The 21,204-nt window shown below is 32.6% G+C and overlaps 1 protein-coding gene across 3 annotated transcripts in view; it reads left to right on the top strand.

The window, feature by feature from the left end:
* TRIQK (triple QxxK/R motif containing) overlaps window positions 1–21,204 on the top strand; it is a 132,923-nt gene that overhangs the window by 51,609 nt on the left and 60,110 nt on the right. For all 3 annotated transcript variants that reach the window (XM_074269591.1, XM_074269598.1, XM_074269600.1), the window contains exon 2: window positions 843–921. In XM_074269591.1, the coding sequence (XP_074125692.1) occupies window positions 861–921 (61 nt within the window). In that variant the 5' untranslated portion in view covers window positions 843–860. The remainder of the gene's footprint in view (window positions 1–842; window positions 922–21,204) is intronic.

Consider the following 21,204-nt stretch of genomic DNA (forward strand, 5'->3'; position numbering starts at 1 on the left):
CTTCCTTCCCTTCTTTCTTCCCTTCCTTCCTTCCTTCCTTCCTTCCTTCCTTCCTTCCTTCCTTCCTTCCTTCCTTCCTTCCTTCCTTCCTTCCTTCCTTCCTTCCTTCCTTCCTTCCTTCCTTCTTCCTTCTTTCTTTCTTTCTTTCTTTCTTTCTTTCTTTCTTTCTTTCTTTCTTTCTTTCTTTCTTTCTTTCTTTCTTTCTTTCTTTCTTTCTTTCTTTCTTTCTTTCTTTCTTTCTTTTTAACATTTATAAAGTTCTTTAAAGTTTACAAAGCCTCTACATATTTTCTGAGTATTATAGTAACCCTAGGCAGATGTGATTATTATATCCATTTTACAGTTGAGGAATCTGAGACTAAGAGTTAATAAACAAATTGCTAAGTAATTAAATGAGGCTTGTCAGACCAGTGTCCTAGAGATCTCCCTCCTCCCCTGTCATTGTCTCCTATTTAAGTGCAATAGTGTATCACATAAATTGTATATCAGTGGCAAAAAGTGGAAATAATTTTTAGATATTATGGCATTCAGGTAGCATAATAGGAGAGCACTGGTCCAAGAGTCAGAAATATCAAATATCAAATCATGCCTCAGATGTATGACCCTGGACAAGTCACTTAAACTCTTCCTCAGTTCCCTTATCTATAAAATGATCTGGGGTAGGAAATGGCAAGCCTAGTATCTTTGTATTTAAGCAAGGAAATTCCATATGGGATCCTGAAATGTCAGACAAGAATAAAACAATGGAAGATAATAAATTGCTTACAAAGATATATTTCTTTTCATATGTGATTTATTTTTATTTTAATATTTTGTGATTTGTTTTTCTTTCTTTTGAATAGATATTTTGGAGACCCAAGATGGGTAGAAAGGATGCTTCCACTTTAAAACTGCCTGTTGATCAATATAGAAAGCAAATTGGTAAGTAACATTATTTTCTTTGATTCTTGAGTAAATGTGGGAAACCACCAATTGGTACTTACCTAATCTATGACTGAAAAACTCACTTTCCTTTCTCTTCTTCCTTATGATTTGGAGTTTCCAAGGTGAAAGCCCTCTTCCTTGGCTAACTTTCATTTGCAGCTATATCAGCCTACCTATCTCAAAATCTTGTACAATTGATATCTGTTCCGTTATGTCCTTTGAAGCAAATGTTACCAAATTTCTCTTCATCTTAGATTTTTCCTTTCAAATGTTACTGTGACTTCATTTTAGAAAAAATGCATCCCTGGCCACCCATGTTTGATGTTTCATGGAGTCAGGCTGAAGAATACATATACATCTTGCTTCATACTTTCCCAATGCTACCATTACTCAGACACTTCTGTTGAAGCCAGAATCATCCCTATATAACCCCATCCAAATCCTTTTGGCAATTATCTCCTATTGCCCAGGTCACTCACTTTTTTTTCTTTATAAATTTAGGACCTGTCTCCCACATTTTCTCTTTTTTCCCTCTCCAAATGATTCCATCTTATATATACTTTCTACTGAGGAGACCAGCTAGAATCCTTAGAAACCTCTATACTGAAAAAGAACGAGCATGATACATTTAGAAGATAGAAGAGGAAGAGGAACCAGTGAATAATACACAGGAATAGATAGAGAAGTCATAAGAGAACCTCGAGAAATGAGAATATCGGACAGTCTAAAAGAAAAGCTTTGAAAGTTGATAATAAGAGAGATGAATAAAGAAAGGGTTTCTTGAGGATGAGAAGTCCATGGACATGTTTGTATGCAGGAATGGATCATTCAGTAGACAGGCAGAGATGAAAAATTATCATGAGAGGATTATAGAGGAGAAATTCTGCTGGGAAAAGGATAGCATAAGATCTTTTGTGTATGCTGAAGAACAGAAGGGCAAGTTTTGCTGGACTTATAGAGTTCAGCAAAAGGAATAATATATGATTAGTATATATTTGAAAGATAAAAGTTGGAGCCCTGCTAGAAAGGACAACAAATGCCAAATGCCAAATAATAGGGAGCCACTGGAATTTATTGAAGAAGAAAGTGACTTGGCCAGATATATGCTTAAAGAAAATCAATTTGATAGATGTGTGGATAGAGGGTTTGGGTTGGGAAGGGACTTGAAATAGGAAGGTCAGTTAGTTATAAGACTATTGTTAGTATTCCTGGTGAGAAATGTTTTGAGCTCCTGGATTAAAATGGTAAATGAGTAGGAAGGGTTTGTATAGCAGGAGTGTCCTGGAGCCAGTTCAACCAGTTAAGAAAAGCCAATTGTTAAATTTTTAGTATAAGTGCTTAAATTTCATAAGTCAGCAAATGTTACATATTAGAGCTTGAATTTTTATTTTATTGATTATTTAGATGTAAGAAAATGACGAGAAAAGTGTTAGTAATGCAAATTAAACTTAAAAATGGGTCATGCACATTGTTTTAAAAACCATTTGCCACCATACCACTGGGTGTGATATATGTGGAAGAAGCCATGGCAAGATTTGGCAAATGATTGCATATGTGGGATTAGAGAAAGTGAAGAATCAGGAACAACACTGAGTTTACCATGATTTTAGATTTAGGTTCATGAATGTGCTTTCAATAGAAACAGAGAAGTTCAGAAAAGGAAAAGATTTGGGAAGAAACATGATGATTTCTGTGTTTTGCTTTTGAAGTTTTATGTGGGATATATATCTATGTGATATACTATTTAAAATGACCATTAGTTATCTTAATGATATGAACTGAAAATTAATAAAGAGATTGTGCTGAATACATAGAGATCTAAAAATCATCTATGTATGGATTATAAGAAATTAAGAGATTTACCCTTGATGAGATCACAGATATATTGTAGTTAATATTATATGCAATGTGATATATATATATATATGTCATTGTGTGGAAATATTTAATATAAATTTATAATTTCATATAAATTGATACATTATATAAACCCAAAAATTATATAAACTTTCTATATTTATATGGTTTAAAATTTTCATGTAAAATTCATAAATTTAACTTATAGTAACATATATACTATTGATTTTGACAGTGATGATTAACTAGATAGGTAGGGCTTTTTTTCCTAAAATAAAAAAAAGGGGGAAATTGCAAAATTCATCAATACACCAAAATATTCTGAAATTGTGTGTAATGTACAACATTTATGGATATTCTTATTATACCAAACGGTAGTGTACACACACACACACACACACACACACACACACACACACATATATATATATATATAGATATAGATATAGATATAGATATAGATATAGATATAGATATATGACATCACACTCTTATCAAATAAATTTAATGCAAGGATTTTTTTTTGTGTGCCATTTGATATTTCCCTTTTTATTCTAGATACATCAGTTATGTTTGTACAGGAGCTTTTTCAGTTTCATATAATCAGAGTTCACTATTTTATCCTCTATAATTGACTTTCCCCATGTTTGGTTAAAGAACATATTTACTATCCATAATTAATAATTGTACAGTCGAGGGTGGAGCTAAGATGGCAGAGACAACACATGTTTCTCTCTGAACTTCTTTACAACCCTCACAATAATTATGAAATCCAGCTTCTGAATTAGGTCTGGACGAGAAGAACTCACAAATATTGGGAGTGCAACAAATTATCAGCAGAAGATAATTTCAAAAATCACCAAAAAAAAAGAGCTGTTTCAATTGGAAATGGGAGGGAGGAAGCCAGGGCAACCATGTAAACACCAGTGCACACAGATTTGAGTCCAGGGCAGAGAATTTACAGGAAGGAACAGACCAGAAAAGATCTGTTTCAATCAGAACTGGGAGAGAGACAGGGAAACATAAACAACTGACCACAAAACCCCAGCAGACAGAGCAGAGCCCCAGGGCATTGCTGACTCCACATGGCAGACCCAGTACCAGCAATGAAACAGCACTGAACCAGCATAACTGCAGTGTCTTGGAAAAACCTCTCCCGCCCTAAAGGCAGACCTTAGCTTAACTTAAACAAAAACAAACAAACAAAAAAAAAAAGTGAAAAAATAAAGCAAACTGGAACAATTGACAGCTTTTATGGAGAAAGAGAACAGATTTTAAACCCTGAGGAGATCAAAGGCAGATTGTCTCCAAATGAAGCTTTAAAAGGTGATATAACCTAGTCCTCATCACACAAGACTCTCCTAAAAGAACTTTAAAAGGATCTTAAAAGAGTGCTAGAAGAAAAATGGGGAAAGGAAATGAAAGCTTTGCAAGAGAGTTTGGAAAAGGCAACACAAAATAGACATAGTGAAATGGAAAAAAAAATATAACTCATTAAAAGATATATTTGATACTGAAAAAAGAAAGCAACTCTAAGAAAAATAGAATTTGTGAAACAGAAAAAGAAAATAACTTTTAAAAAAACAGAATTTGTGAAATGGAAAAAGAAGATAACTAAAAAAACATAATTTGTGAAATGGGAAAAAAATTTCAAAGAACAAAACAACTCATTCAAAAATTCAATTGGACAAATACAAAAAGAAGTAAAAAACGTTAAATGAAGAAAACACACAAAAATTCAGAACTGAGCAAATGGAAAAGAATGACTCAATAAGACAATAAGAATCAATAAAGCAAAACCAAAAAATGGGAAAAAAAATAGAAAAAAAATGTAAAATACCTAATGGGGAAAATAACTGACCTGGAAAATAGATCTAGAAGAGACAATCTAAGGATTATTGGACTTCCCAAAATACATGATGAAAAAAAGAGTCTAGACATACTCTTTCAGGAAATCATCAAAGAGAACGGCCTCGATATCATAGAAACAGAAGGTAAAATAACCATTGAAAAAATTAATCGAATGCCTCCTGAAAGAAACCCCAAAATTAAAACCCCAAGTAATATCATGGCTAAATTTGAGAACTATCAGACTGAGGAAAAAATATTACAAGCAGCCAGAAGAAGAGAAGCCACGATAAGGATTACTCAGAGGCTAGAAGCTTCCACTTTAAAGCATCTAAAGGCCTGGAATCTGATATTTCCAAAGGCAAAGAAAGCCAAGAATAAATTACCCTGCTAAACTGAGCATTTTCTTTCAGGGAAGAAGATGGGCATTCATTGAAACTGATGAATTCCATGTATTTTTGATGAAAAGACTAGAGCTAAACAAAAAATTTGACCTTCAAATATAAAACTCAAGAAAAGCACAAAAAGGTAAAAAGAAAAAAAAAAACTCTTGAAAACTGTATTTCTGTTATGGGTATACATTGAGAATACATGTATAATCTGATTTTACTGTTATAATATAAAAAAGAAACTGGAGATGGAAAGGGAATTGTAACAGAAAAAAAGGGGGGAAGTGAAGATAAAATGAGTGAAATTACATCTCAGGAAGAGACAAAGAAAACATATTATAATTGAAGGAAAGAAGGGAGGGTGATGAATATTTTGTGAATCAGATTTGGCTCCAAGAAAGAATATTAGTTATATTTGCTTTCACCAAGAAATATCTCTCATTTTATAGAAAAGTAGGAGGAGAAAACGAAGAGGGAAGGAGTAGGCTAACTAGAAAAGAGAAATAGTAGAGGAAAGGTCTAAGAAAGGGGGACAGTCTCTAAAGAGGGAGGACTGCTTGAGGCAAGTAATGCTCATAAGTAAAATACTGGGGAGAAGGGAAAGGGGAAAAGGAAAGGGAAAAGAATAATTTGAGGTTAATAAGATGGCAGGAAATACAGAATTAGTAGTTTTAACTGTAAATGAGAATGGGTTGAACTCTCCCATAAAAGGTAAGTGGATAGCAGACTGGATTAAAAACCAGAATCCTACAATATGTTGTATACAAGAAACTCATTTAAAGTAGAGTGATACATATAGAATAAAAGTAAAAGTCTGGAGTAGAATCTATTATGCTTCAGGTGAAGTTAAAAAAAAAAAAAAAAGCCATCCTCATCTCAGATCAAACAAAAGCAAAAATTGATCTGATTAAAAGAGATAAGGAAGGAAATTATATTTTGCTCAAGGGTACCACAGATAATGAAGCAATATCAATATTAAACATATATACACCAAGTGTTGTAGCATCTAAATTCCTAAAGGAGAAATTAAGAGAGCTACAAAAAGAAATAGACAGCAAAACTATAATAGTGGGAGATCTCAATCTTGCTCTCCCAGAACTAAATAAATCAAAGCACAGAATAAATAAGAAAGAAATTAAAGAAGTAAATAGAATACTAGAAAAACTAGATATGATAGATCTTTGGAGAAAATTGAATGGAGACAAAAAGGAATACACTTTCTTCTCAACAATTCATGGAACCTTCGCAAAAAATGAATACATGTTAGAACATACAGACCTCAAAATCAAAAGCAGAAACGCAGAAATAGTAAATGCATTTTTTTCAGATCACAATGCAATAAAAATTACATTCAATAAAGGGCCAGGGGAAAATAGACCAAAAACAAATTGGAAACTAAATAATCTCATCCTAAAGAATGAATGGGTGAAATAGCAAGTCATAGACACAATTGATAATTTCATCCAAGAAAATGACTATAATGAGACAACATACCAAAATTTGTAGGATGCAGCCAAAGTGGTTATAAGGGGAAATTTCATATCTCTATATGTTCACTTGGATAAAATAGAGAACAAAAAGATCAATAAATTGGGCTTTCAACTAAAAAAGCTAGAAAAAGAACAAATTAAAAACCTTCAATAAAATACCAAACTTCAAATTCTAAAAATAAAAGGAGAGAACAATAAAATTGAAACTAAAAAAACAAAACAAAACAAAAAAAACCAAAAAACTATTGAATTAATAAATAAAACTAAGAGTTGCTTTTATGAAAAAAATAGATAAACCTTTAATTAATTTGATAAGATAAAAGAAAGAGGAAAATTGCTAGACTCAGAAATGAAAAGATAGAACTATCCACCAATGAAGAGGAAACTTGAGCAATTATCAGGAGTTAGTTTGCCCAACTTTATATCAATAAATTTGACAACCTAAGTGAAATGGAGAAATACCTACAAAAATGTAGATTGCCCAGATTAACAGAAGAGGAAATAAATTACTTATTAATCATCTCCCTAAGAAAAAATCCCCAGGACCAGATGGATTTACATGTGAATTCTACCAAATATTTAAAGAATAATTAACTCCAATATGATATAAACTATTTGAAAAAATAGGGAATGAAAGTCTCCTACCAAACTCCTTTTATGATACAGATATGGTACTAATATCTAAACCAGATAGGGAGAAAACAGAGAAAGAAAATTATAGACCAATCTCCATAATGCATATTGATGCAAAAATCTTAAACAAAATATTACCAAAAAAATTACAGATAATCATCCCCGGGATAATATGCCAGGGCCAAGTAGATTTATACCAGGAATGCAGGGCTGGTTCAATATTAGAAAAAATATTAACATAATTGATACAAAATTAACATAATTTGATACAAAAGCCAAATTAACAAAACTCATATAATTATCTCAATAGATGCAGAAAAAAAAATCCAACATCCATTCCTATTAAAAAAAAAAAAAAGAACTAGAAATATAGGAATAAATGGACTTATCCTTAAATTAGTAGCATCTATTTAAAACCATCAACAAGCATCATATGTAATGGGGATAAACTAGAACCATTCCCAATAATATCAGGGGTGAAACAAGATTCCCTACTATCACCATTGCTATTCAGTATTGTATTAGAAATGTGCTCCTTGACAATAAGAGAAGAAAAAAAGATTAAAGGAATTAGAATAGATAATGAGGAAACCAAATTATCACTCTTTACAGATGAAATGATGATATACTTAGAGAACCCCAGAGAATCAGTTAAAAAGCTATTAGAAATAATCCACAACTTCAGCAAAGCTACAGGATACAAAATAAATCCACATAAGTCATCAGCATTCTTATATCACTAACAAAATCCAACATCAAGAGATATAAAGATAAATTCCATTTAAAATAACTGTTGATAATATAAAATACTTGGGAATTTATCTGCCAAGGGAAAGTCAGGAACTATATAAACAAAACTACAAAACACTTTCCACACAAAGTCATATCTAAGCAATTGGAAAAATGTCAAGTGCTCTTGGATAGGTTGAGCAAATATAATAAAGATGACAATACTCCCTAAACTAATCTATTTATTTAGTGCTATACCAATCAAACTCCCAAGAAACTATTTTATTGACCTAGAAAAAATAATGACAAAGTTCATCTGGAAGAACAAAAGGTCAAGAATTTCAAAGGAATTAATGCAGAGAAAAGCAAATGAAGGTAGCCTAGCTGTACAAGATCTAAACCTATTTTATAAAGCAATGGTCATCAAACCCATTTGGTACTGGCTAAGAAATAGAGAAGTTGATCAATGGAATAGGTTAGGCTCACAGAACAAAATAGCCAATGACTATAACAATCTAATATGACAAACCAAAAAGTCCCACCTTTTGGGATAAGAATTCACTACTTGACAAAAATTGCTGGGAAAATTGGACACTAGTATGCCAGAAAGTACGCATAGACCCACACCTATATAACAAGATAAGGTGGAAATGGGTTCATGATCTAGATATAAAGAATGATACTATAAACAAACTAGAAGAACATAGGATAGTTTACCTCTCAGATTTGTGAAAGAGGAAGGAATTTATGACCAAAGAAGAACTAAAGATCATTATTGATCATAAAATAGATAATTTTGATTATATTAAGTTAAAAAGTTTTTGTAAAAACAAAACTAATACAGACAAGATTAGAAGGGAAGCAAGAAACTGGGAAACATTTTTACATCTAAAGGATCTGATAAAAGCCTCATTTCTAAAATATATAGAGAATTGACTCAAATTTATAATAGTTCAAGCCATTCTCTAATTGATAAGTCGTCCAAGGATATGAACAGACAATTTTCAGATGAAGAAATCGAAACTATTTGTAGCCACATAAAAAGGTGCTCCAAATCACTTTTGATCAGAGAAATGCAAATCAAGACAACTCTGAGATATCACTACACATGTGTCAGATTGACTAAGATGACAGGATAAGAAAATGATGAATATTGGAGGGGATGTGGTGGAACTATGGACGGATCCAACCATTCTGGAGAGCAGTTTGGAACTATGCTCAAAAAGTTATCGAACTGTGCATACCTTTTGATCCAGCAATGTTTCTATTGGGCTTATCCCAAAGAGATCTTTAAAAAGGCAAAGGGACCCACATGTGCTAAAATGTTTGTGGCAGCCCTTTTTGTAGTAGCATGAAATTGGAAACTGAGTGGTCATTATTTGGAGAATGGCTGAATAAATTATTACATATAAATGCTATGGAATACTATTATTCTGTAAGGATGATTTCATAGAGGCTTGGAGAGACCTTCATGAACTGATGCAAAGTGAAATGAGCAGAACCAAGAGATCATTATACATAGCAACAACAAGACTAGATGATGACCAATTCTGATGGACGCGGCTCTCTTCAACAATGAGATGATTTGGACCAGTTCCACTTGTGGAGTGATAAAGAGAACCATCTACACCCAGAGAGAGCGAGCCATGGGAACAAAGGGTGGAACACAGCATAGCATTATCACTCTCTCTGTTATTATTTGCTTGCATTTTGTTTCTTTTTTCTTGGTTTTTCTTTATCTTCCTTCTTGATCTGATTTTTCTTGCACAACCAGATGGCTGTGTGAATATGTATATGCACATTAGATCTGACATTCATTTCAGCATATTTGGCATGTATTGGACTGCCTGATGGGTGGAGGAAGAGATGGGGAGAACAGGGAGAAAAATTTTGGCAGGGGGTAATGCAAGGGTCAATGTTGGAAAAATTACTCATGCATATGTTTTGTGAATAAAAATGTTTTTTTTTTTTTTTTTAAGAAGTATACAGTCTACTCTTTTTTTTTTTTTTTTGCTATGATCTTTGATATAAAGGTCATGATTTCATTGAGAATATATTGTGGAATATATTTAAGTTATTGGTTCATGCCTATTTTCTGGGGGGGATTACTTCTTAACAGTTTTCCAAGACTTCATAAAATAGAGAGTTCTTTCCTAAGTAATTTATGTTTTCTGATTTAATGAACTCTAGATTATTGAATTCCATTGTTTCTGATTCTCACTTTTTAGTCTGTTCTACTCATTACTGCTATTTTTAAACCAATACCAGATGGTTTGGAAGACTGCTGCTTTATAACATAGTTTGAGTTAGAAAATATTATTACCTATTGTCCCCATCTCTTTTCATCATTTCCTTGAATAGTAAATATATTTTATTTTTCCAAGTGAATTTTATTTTTTACTTTATTGATTCAATGAAGTATTTAAAAATAATTTGATCAATAGAACATCAAAACGACTTTACTCAAAAGAGCATTAACACCAAATTAACTTTGGTACACTGTTGTAGGTAGTATATTATTCATTTGCAACACTTTTATGTAGCCTGTTAAGTTTATTATAACATAGTATCAACAAATAGGTAGGTTTTAGTTGCCTGTTTATCCATGTCTTCATGTTTAATTTCTTTATCACGTATTACAACTATTACTAGGATTTTAAAAACTATGTCAAATAACAGTAATAAGAATATTTGCTTTATTCTTATATTTATTGGGAAACTTTCCAGTATATCCCCATAGTGCATGACTATTTTTCTGATATTGAAAAAAGGTCTTTCTCTGTCACACTTTGTACAGTTTTGAATTTTAAAGATTTTCTGCATCTAGTGAGAAAATATGGTTTTGTTTGATTTTGTTTTTAATTTTCTTGATGTTCATGACTTTTCTGATGTGGGACTATAATTGCATCTTATATAAATCTAACTAGGTCATATGGAATAATTTCTTGGTTAAATTACTATAGTTTATTTGACAGAATTTTATTTAAAATATTTAAATAAAAAAATATTCATTGATGATATTGATCTAGAGTCCTATCCTTTAGCTTTCCTTGGTTTAGATTTAGAGTTTTATCTCATAAAATGATTCTGATTTGCATGCTTTGTCAGTTTTTTGAGAATAATTTGTGTAATATTACTGCTTCTTATTATTTAGTAGTTTGTTAGAATTATCCTATTAATTTTTCAGGTAGAAGAATCTTTTTTTTTTTTTTTTTCCCTTTGAGGTGGGATTATTTAGCATTCCATTTAGCCTTTTAATTTGGATATTTTCTACTTTTGAGGTAGTCCTTTAATTATTTCATATTTTTGGTAGTATATAATCACAAATATGAGCTTCAACTAATTACTTTTTCTTCTGCTTTTATTTAGATTTTACCTAATTTGTTGATTTTCTTTTCTGCTTTTTTCCTTTTAACCAAATTGATATAGTTTATCAGTTTTATTAGTCTTTTTGAGGAACCAGCATTTTGTTTTATTTATCTTATCTATAGTTTGACTTATTTTTACCCCTTGTCTTTAGCAGCTTATTTGTTAGTTTTCTCATTTGAAAATTTTTTTTCTGTTCTTTGTTCTTTCTTTTTCTATTTTATGAATATATATTTGAAGGATATCATTTTCCCCTTCAGACTTCTTTAACTACTACCAGAAGTTTTGATATGTTGTTATCATTGTCATCTTCTTTCACATAATTATTAATTGTTTCTATGATTTATCCTTTGGTCCTCATCATTTAGGATTTCATTAAGTCTACATTTAGGTCTTTCTTTAGTTTGTGCTCCATGAGCTAATTACTACTTTTACCTTTTTATATCTATTGAAGGATTTCTGTTCCATAATACATATGAATGGTTTGTAAAAGTTCTATTCAGTGCTCAGAAATTTGTATATTTTTAAATAATTCAATTTAGAAGATGTGAAAAGTTTTTTGTCCTAGATTCTTCAGCAATTTATTTAATTATTTATCTTCCCTTTTGTTGATTTTGTTGTTCGATATCATGTTCCTGTCTATATCTTCTTGTAATTGTTATCTTTTCATTTATGGATTTATATGCTAAATATTTGAACAATGTAAGTTTAATATTGAGACTTTTTTTACTATAGTTCTTTTCAGCATAATGTAATTTCTTTATCTTTTCCTTTTTATGTTACAAATTTTAGTTTTGTCTTGTCTAATAGCATGATCACAACTAATAATTTTTTTTGATTTGCCAGAAGCATTGTAATTATTCTTGCACCTCATTTTTATTTTGTGCATGTCTTTTCTAAAAAAAAAAAAAAAAATGTGGGGGCGGCTAGGTGGTACAGTGGATAGAGCACCAGCCTTGAATTCAGGAATTCAAATCTGGTCTCAGACACTTAACACTTCCTAGTTGTGTGACCCTGGGCAAGTCCCTTAACCCCAGCCTCAGAAAAGAAAAAAGAAAAAAAAAAATGTGTTTTGTGTAAGCAACAGATTTTAAGATTTTATTTTGTTATTCAAACTATAAGTTATTTATTATATTGGATTGTTTAATTCATTCTAGTTAAAGTTATGAGAATTTGGCTTATATTTTCCTCCTCTCTATATATTTTTTCACCCCAAATTAGAATTTTTGCCTCTTCCTCTATAACCACAATATTTTATATCCTCAACTATTTTGGCTTGCTCAATTTTAGTGGCAATTTTATTTTCTCTCTGTTTTCTCCCAATTTCTGGTTGTTATACTTTCTCTATAGTTTTAGAGTTTCACTTAAATGTTTCTTTTTTTTCTTCCTTTTATATACTTAATTAACATACTTAATTTTAACCTTTTTCCCAGTTAAGTAAACTTTCCTTACTCTTTAATTTCTTTCATTATTATTTTTGAAATTTTATTTTCTATGCCTTTTATTCTAAAAAAAAATTTTCCCCCTGTCTTCCTTTTTTTTCTATTCTAGAATTTTATTTTTTGATTCATTATTTTTTCATTTTAATTATTTATTTCTTTGTTATTCTCTGATTTTTCATGTATTTACAGCATCTAATGTACTTATTTATATTCCTTTTCTATATATTTTGTTATTGCTTTGTAGAACTTATCCTTTCATGCTTTTTTTCTCTTGTGCCTCTCTCTTAGAAATAAAAATTATTGTAAATGATAGAGAAGACATTGTTCCATGGTAGGGGTGTTCTTATGCCATTCTTTGCACATTTCATTACTAATCTTTGATTAATTAGGAAGATTGTTTTGATTGCTTTGGGTTCCTCTATTATTACTTCAATTTAACTTCTACTTTCATCCTTGTACCTTTGCTTATTTAGAAATCAATCCTTTAAAAATCTATTTATTATTATTTTGTTGTTATCCTCAGCTGCTTGTTTATATTTCTTGTTGATTTTTATTTTCTTCCTAGAAATGCTTTAAATGCTTCCTTTTATTAAAGGTTCATCTTTTTACATTAATGTTTAGGCTCAGGTTTTCAGGATATGTCACCTTGTGTTGCAATTTGAACTCTCTTGAACAATGGAACTATTATTCTATCTGTTTGCTGTCAACAAAGGTCTTTTCTAAACTGTAATTCTCTATTACTTCTCTGGAGCCTTTGATATTGTTGATAATTCTCCAATTGATACTCTCTCCTTCTCTAGGTTACCTATTTGATCACTTCTCTGTCTCCTTTGCTATATCCTCATCCATATCCTGCCTTCTAACTTTGCATGTCCCTCAAGTTTCTATCTGGGACCTCTTGTCTTTTCCATCTATATAACTTCAATTAGTGATATCATCATCTTCCATGAGTTTAATTACTATCTGTAGCCTGATGATTCTCAAATCTAACTTTTCTGTTTCAGTCTCCCTACTGACCTCCAATCTTGGTGTTCAGGATCCAGTATCCTTGACATCTTGAACTGTATGTCCAGTATAAATCTTAAGCTCGTTAAGTCCAAAATGGAATTCATTATCTTTTCCCCTAAACCCTCTTCTACTCTCACCTTCCCTGTTACTATAGAGGGCAATACTATCTTTCTGGTTCCTCAGTTTCCCAACCTAGGAGTCATCCTGAATTCCTTCCTATCTCCTGTCCCTCCTAAATCTAATCTCTTCCTGTTGATTTTACCTGTGTAACATTTCTTGACTACATTTCTTTCTATCTCTGACAATTTCACCATTCTTGTAGTATAGTTTGTTCGTGGAACTGCCTGCCTCAAATCTCCCCACTTCAATCCATCTTTCATTCATCCACTTAAGTTATTTTTCTAAATAACTTAATAATAAAAATAAATTTTAAATTAAGAAAATTAATATTAAATAAAAAATTAAAAATAATTACTTAGTAATAATAATATATGTTTTAAAAACGTATAGGTCAGACTATCACCTCCCACCTCAACAAACCCTTCAGTGGTTTTCTATTGTCTTTTAGGAGTAAATAACAAAATGCACTGGCATTCAAATATCTTCATAATCTAGCCCTCCTCTTACCTTTACAGTCTTTTTACACCTTCCTCTTTGATTCAGATACAGTGACACTGATTTTTTTAATTCTTTCTTAACCAACACATCTCATATTTTGACTCTGGGAATTTATTCTGGATGTCCTGAGGCCTAGAATATTATCTGTCCACCTCTTTAGATATTGACTTCCCTGATTTCATTTGAGTCTCAACTAAAATCCCACCAAGCCCACCTTCTACAGAAAGCCTTCCCCATCTGTTCTTAATTTTAATATCTATTTTCTTTTCATTGTTTCCTACTTCTCTTATATATAATTTGCTTAAATATGTTCATATGTTGTCTTCTTCATTCAATTGTAAAATCCTTCATGGTAGGGACTATTCTTTTTTTTTCTCCTTTTATATCACCAGATAGTTCCTGGTACATAGTAGGCCTTTAATAAATCTTTATTAGTTAATTGATTTATTCCATTCCCTCTTGTGGCTTTTAGAAGATGCAGAAAAGTGGTATTTTTCAAATTTTATTTGTTTTATATTTAAAAATCTTTCTATTGGTCATTTTTATAATTTGTTATTTATTATTGGAATTGCTAAATTTTGCCATTATGTGTGTTGGAATATTCAGCACAAGGTCCTATGCTTCACTTCCCTCAGAGGTGATCTATGAAACCTTTTGGTTGAAACTTTTCTGAAGTTCTGGGCAATTTTAGATGACAGAAAAAGATAATGATAAATATTGGAAATATGTAGGAAACCTGGGGTCTTGTTGATGAAGCTATAAAATGATCCAGCCATTCTAGAGAGCAGTTTGGAACTATGCCCAAAGGGCTATCAAACTATGCATACCCTTTGATGCAATAATATTTTTACTAGGAATGTAAGAGATCATAAAGGAGGGAAAAGGATCCACATGTGCAAAAAATGTTTGTGGCAGCCCTTTTTGTAGTGATAAGAATCTAGAAAATGAGTGGATGTCCCATCAGTTGGGGAATGGCTGAACAAGTTATGGTATATGAATGTTATAGAATATTATTGTTCTATAAGAAATGATCAACTGGATGATTTCAGAAAAACCAGGGAAGACTTATATGTACTGATGCTAAGTGAGGTGAGCAGAATTCAGAGAACATTGTATACAATAACAATAAGATTATGTGATGATCAATTGTGATGGAATTGACTCTTTTCAATAATGAAGTAAGTGAACCAATACAATCCTAATAAACTTTGAATGGACAATGTCATTCACATTGAGAGAGACAACTATGAAAACTGAATACAGATCAAAGCATAGTATCTTTTTTATTGCTATTGTTAGTTTGTTTGTTTTTTTCTTTCTTGTGTTTTTTTTTTCCCCTTTTCATCAGATTTTGTCTTGTACAGTATGATTTTTTTCCCCCCCTGAGGCTGGGTTTAAGTGACTTGCCCAGGGTCACACAGCTAGGAAGTGTTAAGTGTCTGAGACCAGATTTGAACTTGGGTCCTCCTAAATTCAAGGCTGGTGCTCTAACCACTGCACCACCTAACTGCCCCATACAGTATGATTAATATGGAAATATGTTTAGAAGAATTGCATATTTAATCTATATTAGATTGCTAGCTGTCTTAGGGAGGGGGGAGGAAGGGAAAGGGGGGGAATTTGGAACCCAAGATTTTGCAAAGATGAATGTTGAAAACTATCTTTGCATGCATTTGGAAAAATAAAATACTATTTAAAAAAAAAAGAAGTTCTTGGCAATTTTCTTATATATTTATTTAAATTTAGTTTTCAGGTTCTTTGACTTGTCACATTCTTCTGGTCCATTTCTCTAGTCTTAGGTTTTGCTCCAAATTGTTTGTGAGGGGAAAGAACTGAGCCCAGTTAAAAGTTGGGCTCTTTGCTTCAGACTTAGTGGAGTACTACACAGTGTAACTACTGGTATCCTGTCCCCATTACCTTTCTTCCTTGGTATTCTTGAGCTCTGTTGCAGAACAGAGTACTGCCATGCTACAGTTTCAGTCAGAACAAGCTTTTTCCTTTAAGTTTTCTTGGCTGCTGGCAGGAAGAAGGTGAGGAACTGATTTTGTTGGAAACACCTCAATCAGTTTAAGCAGTCTTGACAGAATAAATAGCTGTGGGTTAAAGGGATTTTGAGAAAGGAGCACATTAAGATGTAAAGATTGGCCTTTTCTATTGTTAATTGGTTGTGGGTGTGGGTGTTTTTTTTTTTTTTTCATCTCATTAGAGTTCTTGATGTCCTAGATAACTGAGAAACAAATGAAATTGCTTTTTCTTTTATATACTTTTCTTTTGTAGGTAGAAAGGATCAGAGAAAATGTCTAGTCTTCCATCATTTTTTTTTTTAAAGAAATCCTGAACATTCAGATAACTGATTATTTAAATGTTCTTGTAAGTCAACCTCCATTTAAATATGCCACAATTCATTTTGAATGTGATCCTTGATTTCATTGGTTATGCCAAAGGAGATTAGGCTTTAATAGGTTGTACCAAAACAAATATACTTCCAAAAGAGAAATGAGAACCAAACCTAGCTAAGTGTGCTTCATCTGTGGACCAGTAATTACCAAATGTTTACCAAGTATATAATTTAACAGTTTTAGCCACCACAAATATTTTTGGCCATCACAAAGACTACCTTTGTGAGGATTTCAATGTACAACAGTATTTAAGGAAAAGAGGAAGATAAGCACACCTATTAAAACTAAGATATTACAAATCATTATTGTCCTAGAGTGTATGTAAAGATTTTCTTTATTTTATCAATCAAATAATACACCAAATCTAGCCCTTTTTTTACATGGAACTGATTTTTATTTCTTTGAAAGTTGAGACAAGTATCACAGAAGTCTTTCAGACAAAAAAAAAAAAAAAAAGCTGTTCTCTATTAAACATTTGCCAAAAGCTCTTCTTACATTAGGAAATACCTTTCTTTAAAGTATGGGATTTTTTTTTTTGTTTGTTTAATCAAAGGTGAACATAATTTTAAAAGATAGACCATAATCATTAATTCAACAGACTGTTTTCCTTTGTTCAGGAAAATGAGAAAGTCATGTTGAGAGTCTTAAAAAGGACAAATTCCTGCAGGAGCTATTAACCTTTATTATTCAATTCTTATGCTTCTAGCACAGAATAGAGGGAAAAAAAAAAAAACAAAACTATCAAAGGTAACACAGGTTATAGAAAAAATTGCATTGATTTTTTAAAATGTTGCCTTAAAAACATCACTGTTATCTTTTCCTCAAAGGCTGGATTTTCCTGTTTTTTTTTTTTTTTTTTTCTTTATTTTATAAGCACTGTTAAATTTTGTTGTGTCCAAGAGACTGGGAATAAAAAAAAAGAGTGAACATTTATTAAATGATATTTTTTTTTCAGTGTTAGAGATCTTTTTGATAAAAAATACTAAACCAACAAAGAAAAACATTCTTTTAAAAATAGCATTGATCAAGTAGTTGGCTAAGTAAATTCAATTTATTTTTCTGTCTTGATATCTAGAATTGTTAGTATAAATTGAATTTTACTAAATCACTACTTAAATCCTTCTTTGTTTGGCTTTCTCATACACTTTTTTTTTTATACAGTAGCTAATGATTCTTGATTCTGTCTTTAACTGTCTTAACAATTCATAACCACGATCACAGCCAAATCAGTTTACTACTTTCATACCATTTAGTTTTTCTAGCTGCAGAATTATAATTCTCATATTTATCACTTTATAGGAATGATTAGAGTTCATAGAGTTAGTTTCTATCTTTTTTTAATCAGTTACAGTAGAACTAAGTTAATTATCCTAAGACCTTTTTTTTTTTTTTAGTTTTTATATCTTATCATTGTTAATTTGACTTTTTGATACTCTATTTTTTCATCCAATTACAACTTTGGTTGTGTCAGTCTCTTGCCCAAATATCTTCAAGGGCCCTACATAATGAAGTCCTGACATTTTAGTCTGACATTCACAACACTGTTTAATTTGCATTCTTCTTACCTTCCCAACTGCCTCTTTTCATGTACATTTGCCCAACTGAACCATTCACATTCAGAATCCATCTTCTAAAGATTTTCTGTTTCATTAGTCTATATCTGAAGTGTATTGCCCTCATCCTGATCTACTTCAAGAAGTATTAAATATTCACTGTGTTCAAGGCACTCTTCTAAGTTCTTGGGGATATGTTGTCAGTTTCCCTAAAGGAGCCCTCACTCTACTGGGGACACGTAACTTGCATACAGATACTTATATTTTTACTTGAAATATATACTTACCTGATTATATATTTTACCTTCCCTATAGGAAGTATGCTTAGGAACTGAGTAGCCATTAATGCAGGAAAGGCTTGGGTTGAGAACAAAAGCTGAAGATAGAGCCCTCTAGGCTACATGTGCCTCTCCCTCCATCCCTCACTCTGCTACCACCACTTGGGTAAAGGGCAGAGGTTTAAGTTTTGAAAACTGGCTCCATGCTCAAAAAAAAAAAAAAAAAAAAAAAAAAAAAAAAAAAAAAGAAAACTGGCAAAGCTGAAATTCCCCAGCTCTTTGGTAGTTATCATACAAACCATTACAGACATAATCTAGACCTCAAAGCTTGGAAATTGGAAGTAATTCCCCTTTCAGTTCTACTCCTGCTCTTAAAGAAATCATCAACAGGTCCTATCTCACTCTGGCTCTTTCCCTCATCACTTCAGTTATTTCATCCTCTCCTGTTGCCATTCAGGTTTGGGTTCCTCCCAGGGCCTCATTTTGTGGAGGTGATCAGGTCAGCCAATCTTTATCCCTTTCCTATCTCTCTTCCAAGTTCCTCTCTGACTTTCCAATCTTTGCCACTGTCTAAACTTCTTTTCCAGTAATATTCCTCAACATCTTGGTTCTTCTCATTCTGGCTCATGCATCTTTCCCTATAGCCTTCTCATGTTGGAATGTCCCTCCCCCTGTTGGCCTCCTTCTCCCATTGGAGTGTTCTTCCTTGGGACTATATTTTGAGGAGAAGCCCCCACTAACCATTTCTGATTCACTTTCCTGTCTTGCTTCTTTCCAGACTTTCCAAGCTTTGAAATCTTTGACCCCAAAATCCTTCCTCCTTTTCAAATTCCCTTTTGTGTGTTGTCTTCCTCCTTTAGAATATAACTTCCTTGAGGCAGACATGATGTTTCTTTTTTATTGTATTTGTATCCCTAGTGCTTAACTCAGTGTATTGCACATAGTAAGCGCTTCATAAATCATTATTCCATGTCTGTTCATTTACAGAATGATTCCCATAAGGTCAGGTAAAGATTCTTAACAGTGAGACTCAAGCCTTTGCATCAGGAAAAAGAGATCTAAACAAAGTTTAAGCCAGAGTGGTTGAATGAATTGGAAAGACACTGTTCTTTTTTCCTTCCTAAATGTCTTGGAACTTGGAATTGAAAAATCTTCTGCTGGGAAGATGAAAAGTAAAAAATCTTAGAAAGTAAGAAAGAAATAGAGAGAGAAGACTTTTTGTTGCTTTGCAAACAGGTTTCCACCTTTACTGCAGAAGCCTGGAAACATCTGTCACCTTGAAGTTGACAGCATATGGCAAGCACCCATTCTTCTCTAGAAGAAGAGATTGTCAAGGATCTCATCTGGCCAAAAGCTGAAGGCAGAAGAGTGTCTAGTGAAGATGCATCTGGGATGATTTACAGGATAGAACAGCAGAATAGCCTCCAGCCTGGCAGTATCTGATAGAGATGATCCATCCCATAGAGCAGTGTTCAGAGAAGACAGTGAGTCTTACAGAGCAGGGTCCAATGGAACAGCATCCATCTATTAGGAGACCAGTAGGTTCAGGCCTGGGGGGACCAGTGTGATGATGCTACTAAATCTGACAGGAGGCTGGTGGTGTGAGTTCCTCCTCCATGGATGTGCCCTATATGTGCTAATCTCCATATGTGCATCCTGGCCACCTAAATGCTGTAAGACCACTGCTTCACATATGGACTTTGGTCACACATGTAGCTCATATGGGTGCCTCTCCATAAGTGTTCCTTATGAACAATGAAACTGGAGACAGAGCCAAGATGGCAGAGTGAAGACAGGAAGCTGCTCATGCTTTCCCAATGAAACCAAGCCTATGAACAGAGTCTAATAAAAAGAAACCTCTCTGCAATTCAAGATAGACTGGAAAAAAAACTCAAGGAAAGGTCAATCTCACTGAGGTGAAAAGGGTGTTCAGCCCAGTTCACATGGTGTCCAGGAAAGCTAGTGAGAGGATCTTAATCACAACAGGTCAGAAACTAAGACCCCCCAGTAGCAGAGTAGACCAATGGGGCAGCCTTCAGTCCCAGTGCAGAAGGCAAATTGCCAGCTCAGGAAACCAAACTGTTGCCTGGAAAGAGCATGTAGGGCTACTCCTTGCTGTGAGCAAAACACAAAACACATCATTTGCACAAGAAGCATGAGACCATCTCCCTATGATTTATAAGCAGAATTCAACCTTAAAAGTCACAAAATAGGAGAAAAACAGAACCATAGAAAGCTACTATGGTGACAGGGAAGACCAAAAATCTAACCCATAAAAGGACAAAATGCCCACATGGAAAATCTCAAAGGATGATATGAATCAGTCCTAAGCCCCTAGAGGCTTCATGGAAGCTCTCATAAAAGATTTTAAAAAGGCAAATAAAAGAGGTAGAAGAAAAAATGGGAAAAGACATGAATGTAAGACAGAACAGATAGATTTGAATTCTCTTCTCAGGACAAAAAATTGACCAGATGCCCATCAATTAAGGATTTTTTCCCCACTAGAGTGGGAGATTTATGCTTTCTTTCACAAAATGACTTTTATGGAAATGTTTTGTTTTTTTAATTTATTAATTTTATAATTATAAATTTTTTTGACAGTACATATATATGGGTAATTTTTATTTTTACAACATTATCCCAAATTTTACCCTCCCTCCTTTTACTCCC

Source organism: Sminthopsis crassicaudata, chromosome 1 (genome assembly GCF_048593235.1).
Source record: "Sminthopsis crassicaudata isolate SCR6 chromosome 1, ASM4859323v1, whole genome shotgun sequence".
Lineage (NCBI taxonomy): Eukaryota > Metazoa > Chordata > Mammalia > Dasyuromorphia > Dasyuridae > Sminthopsis > Sminthopsis crassicaudata.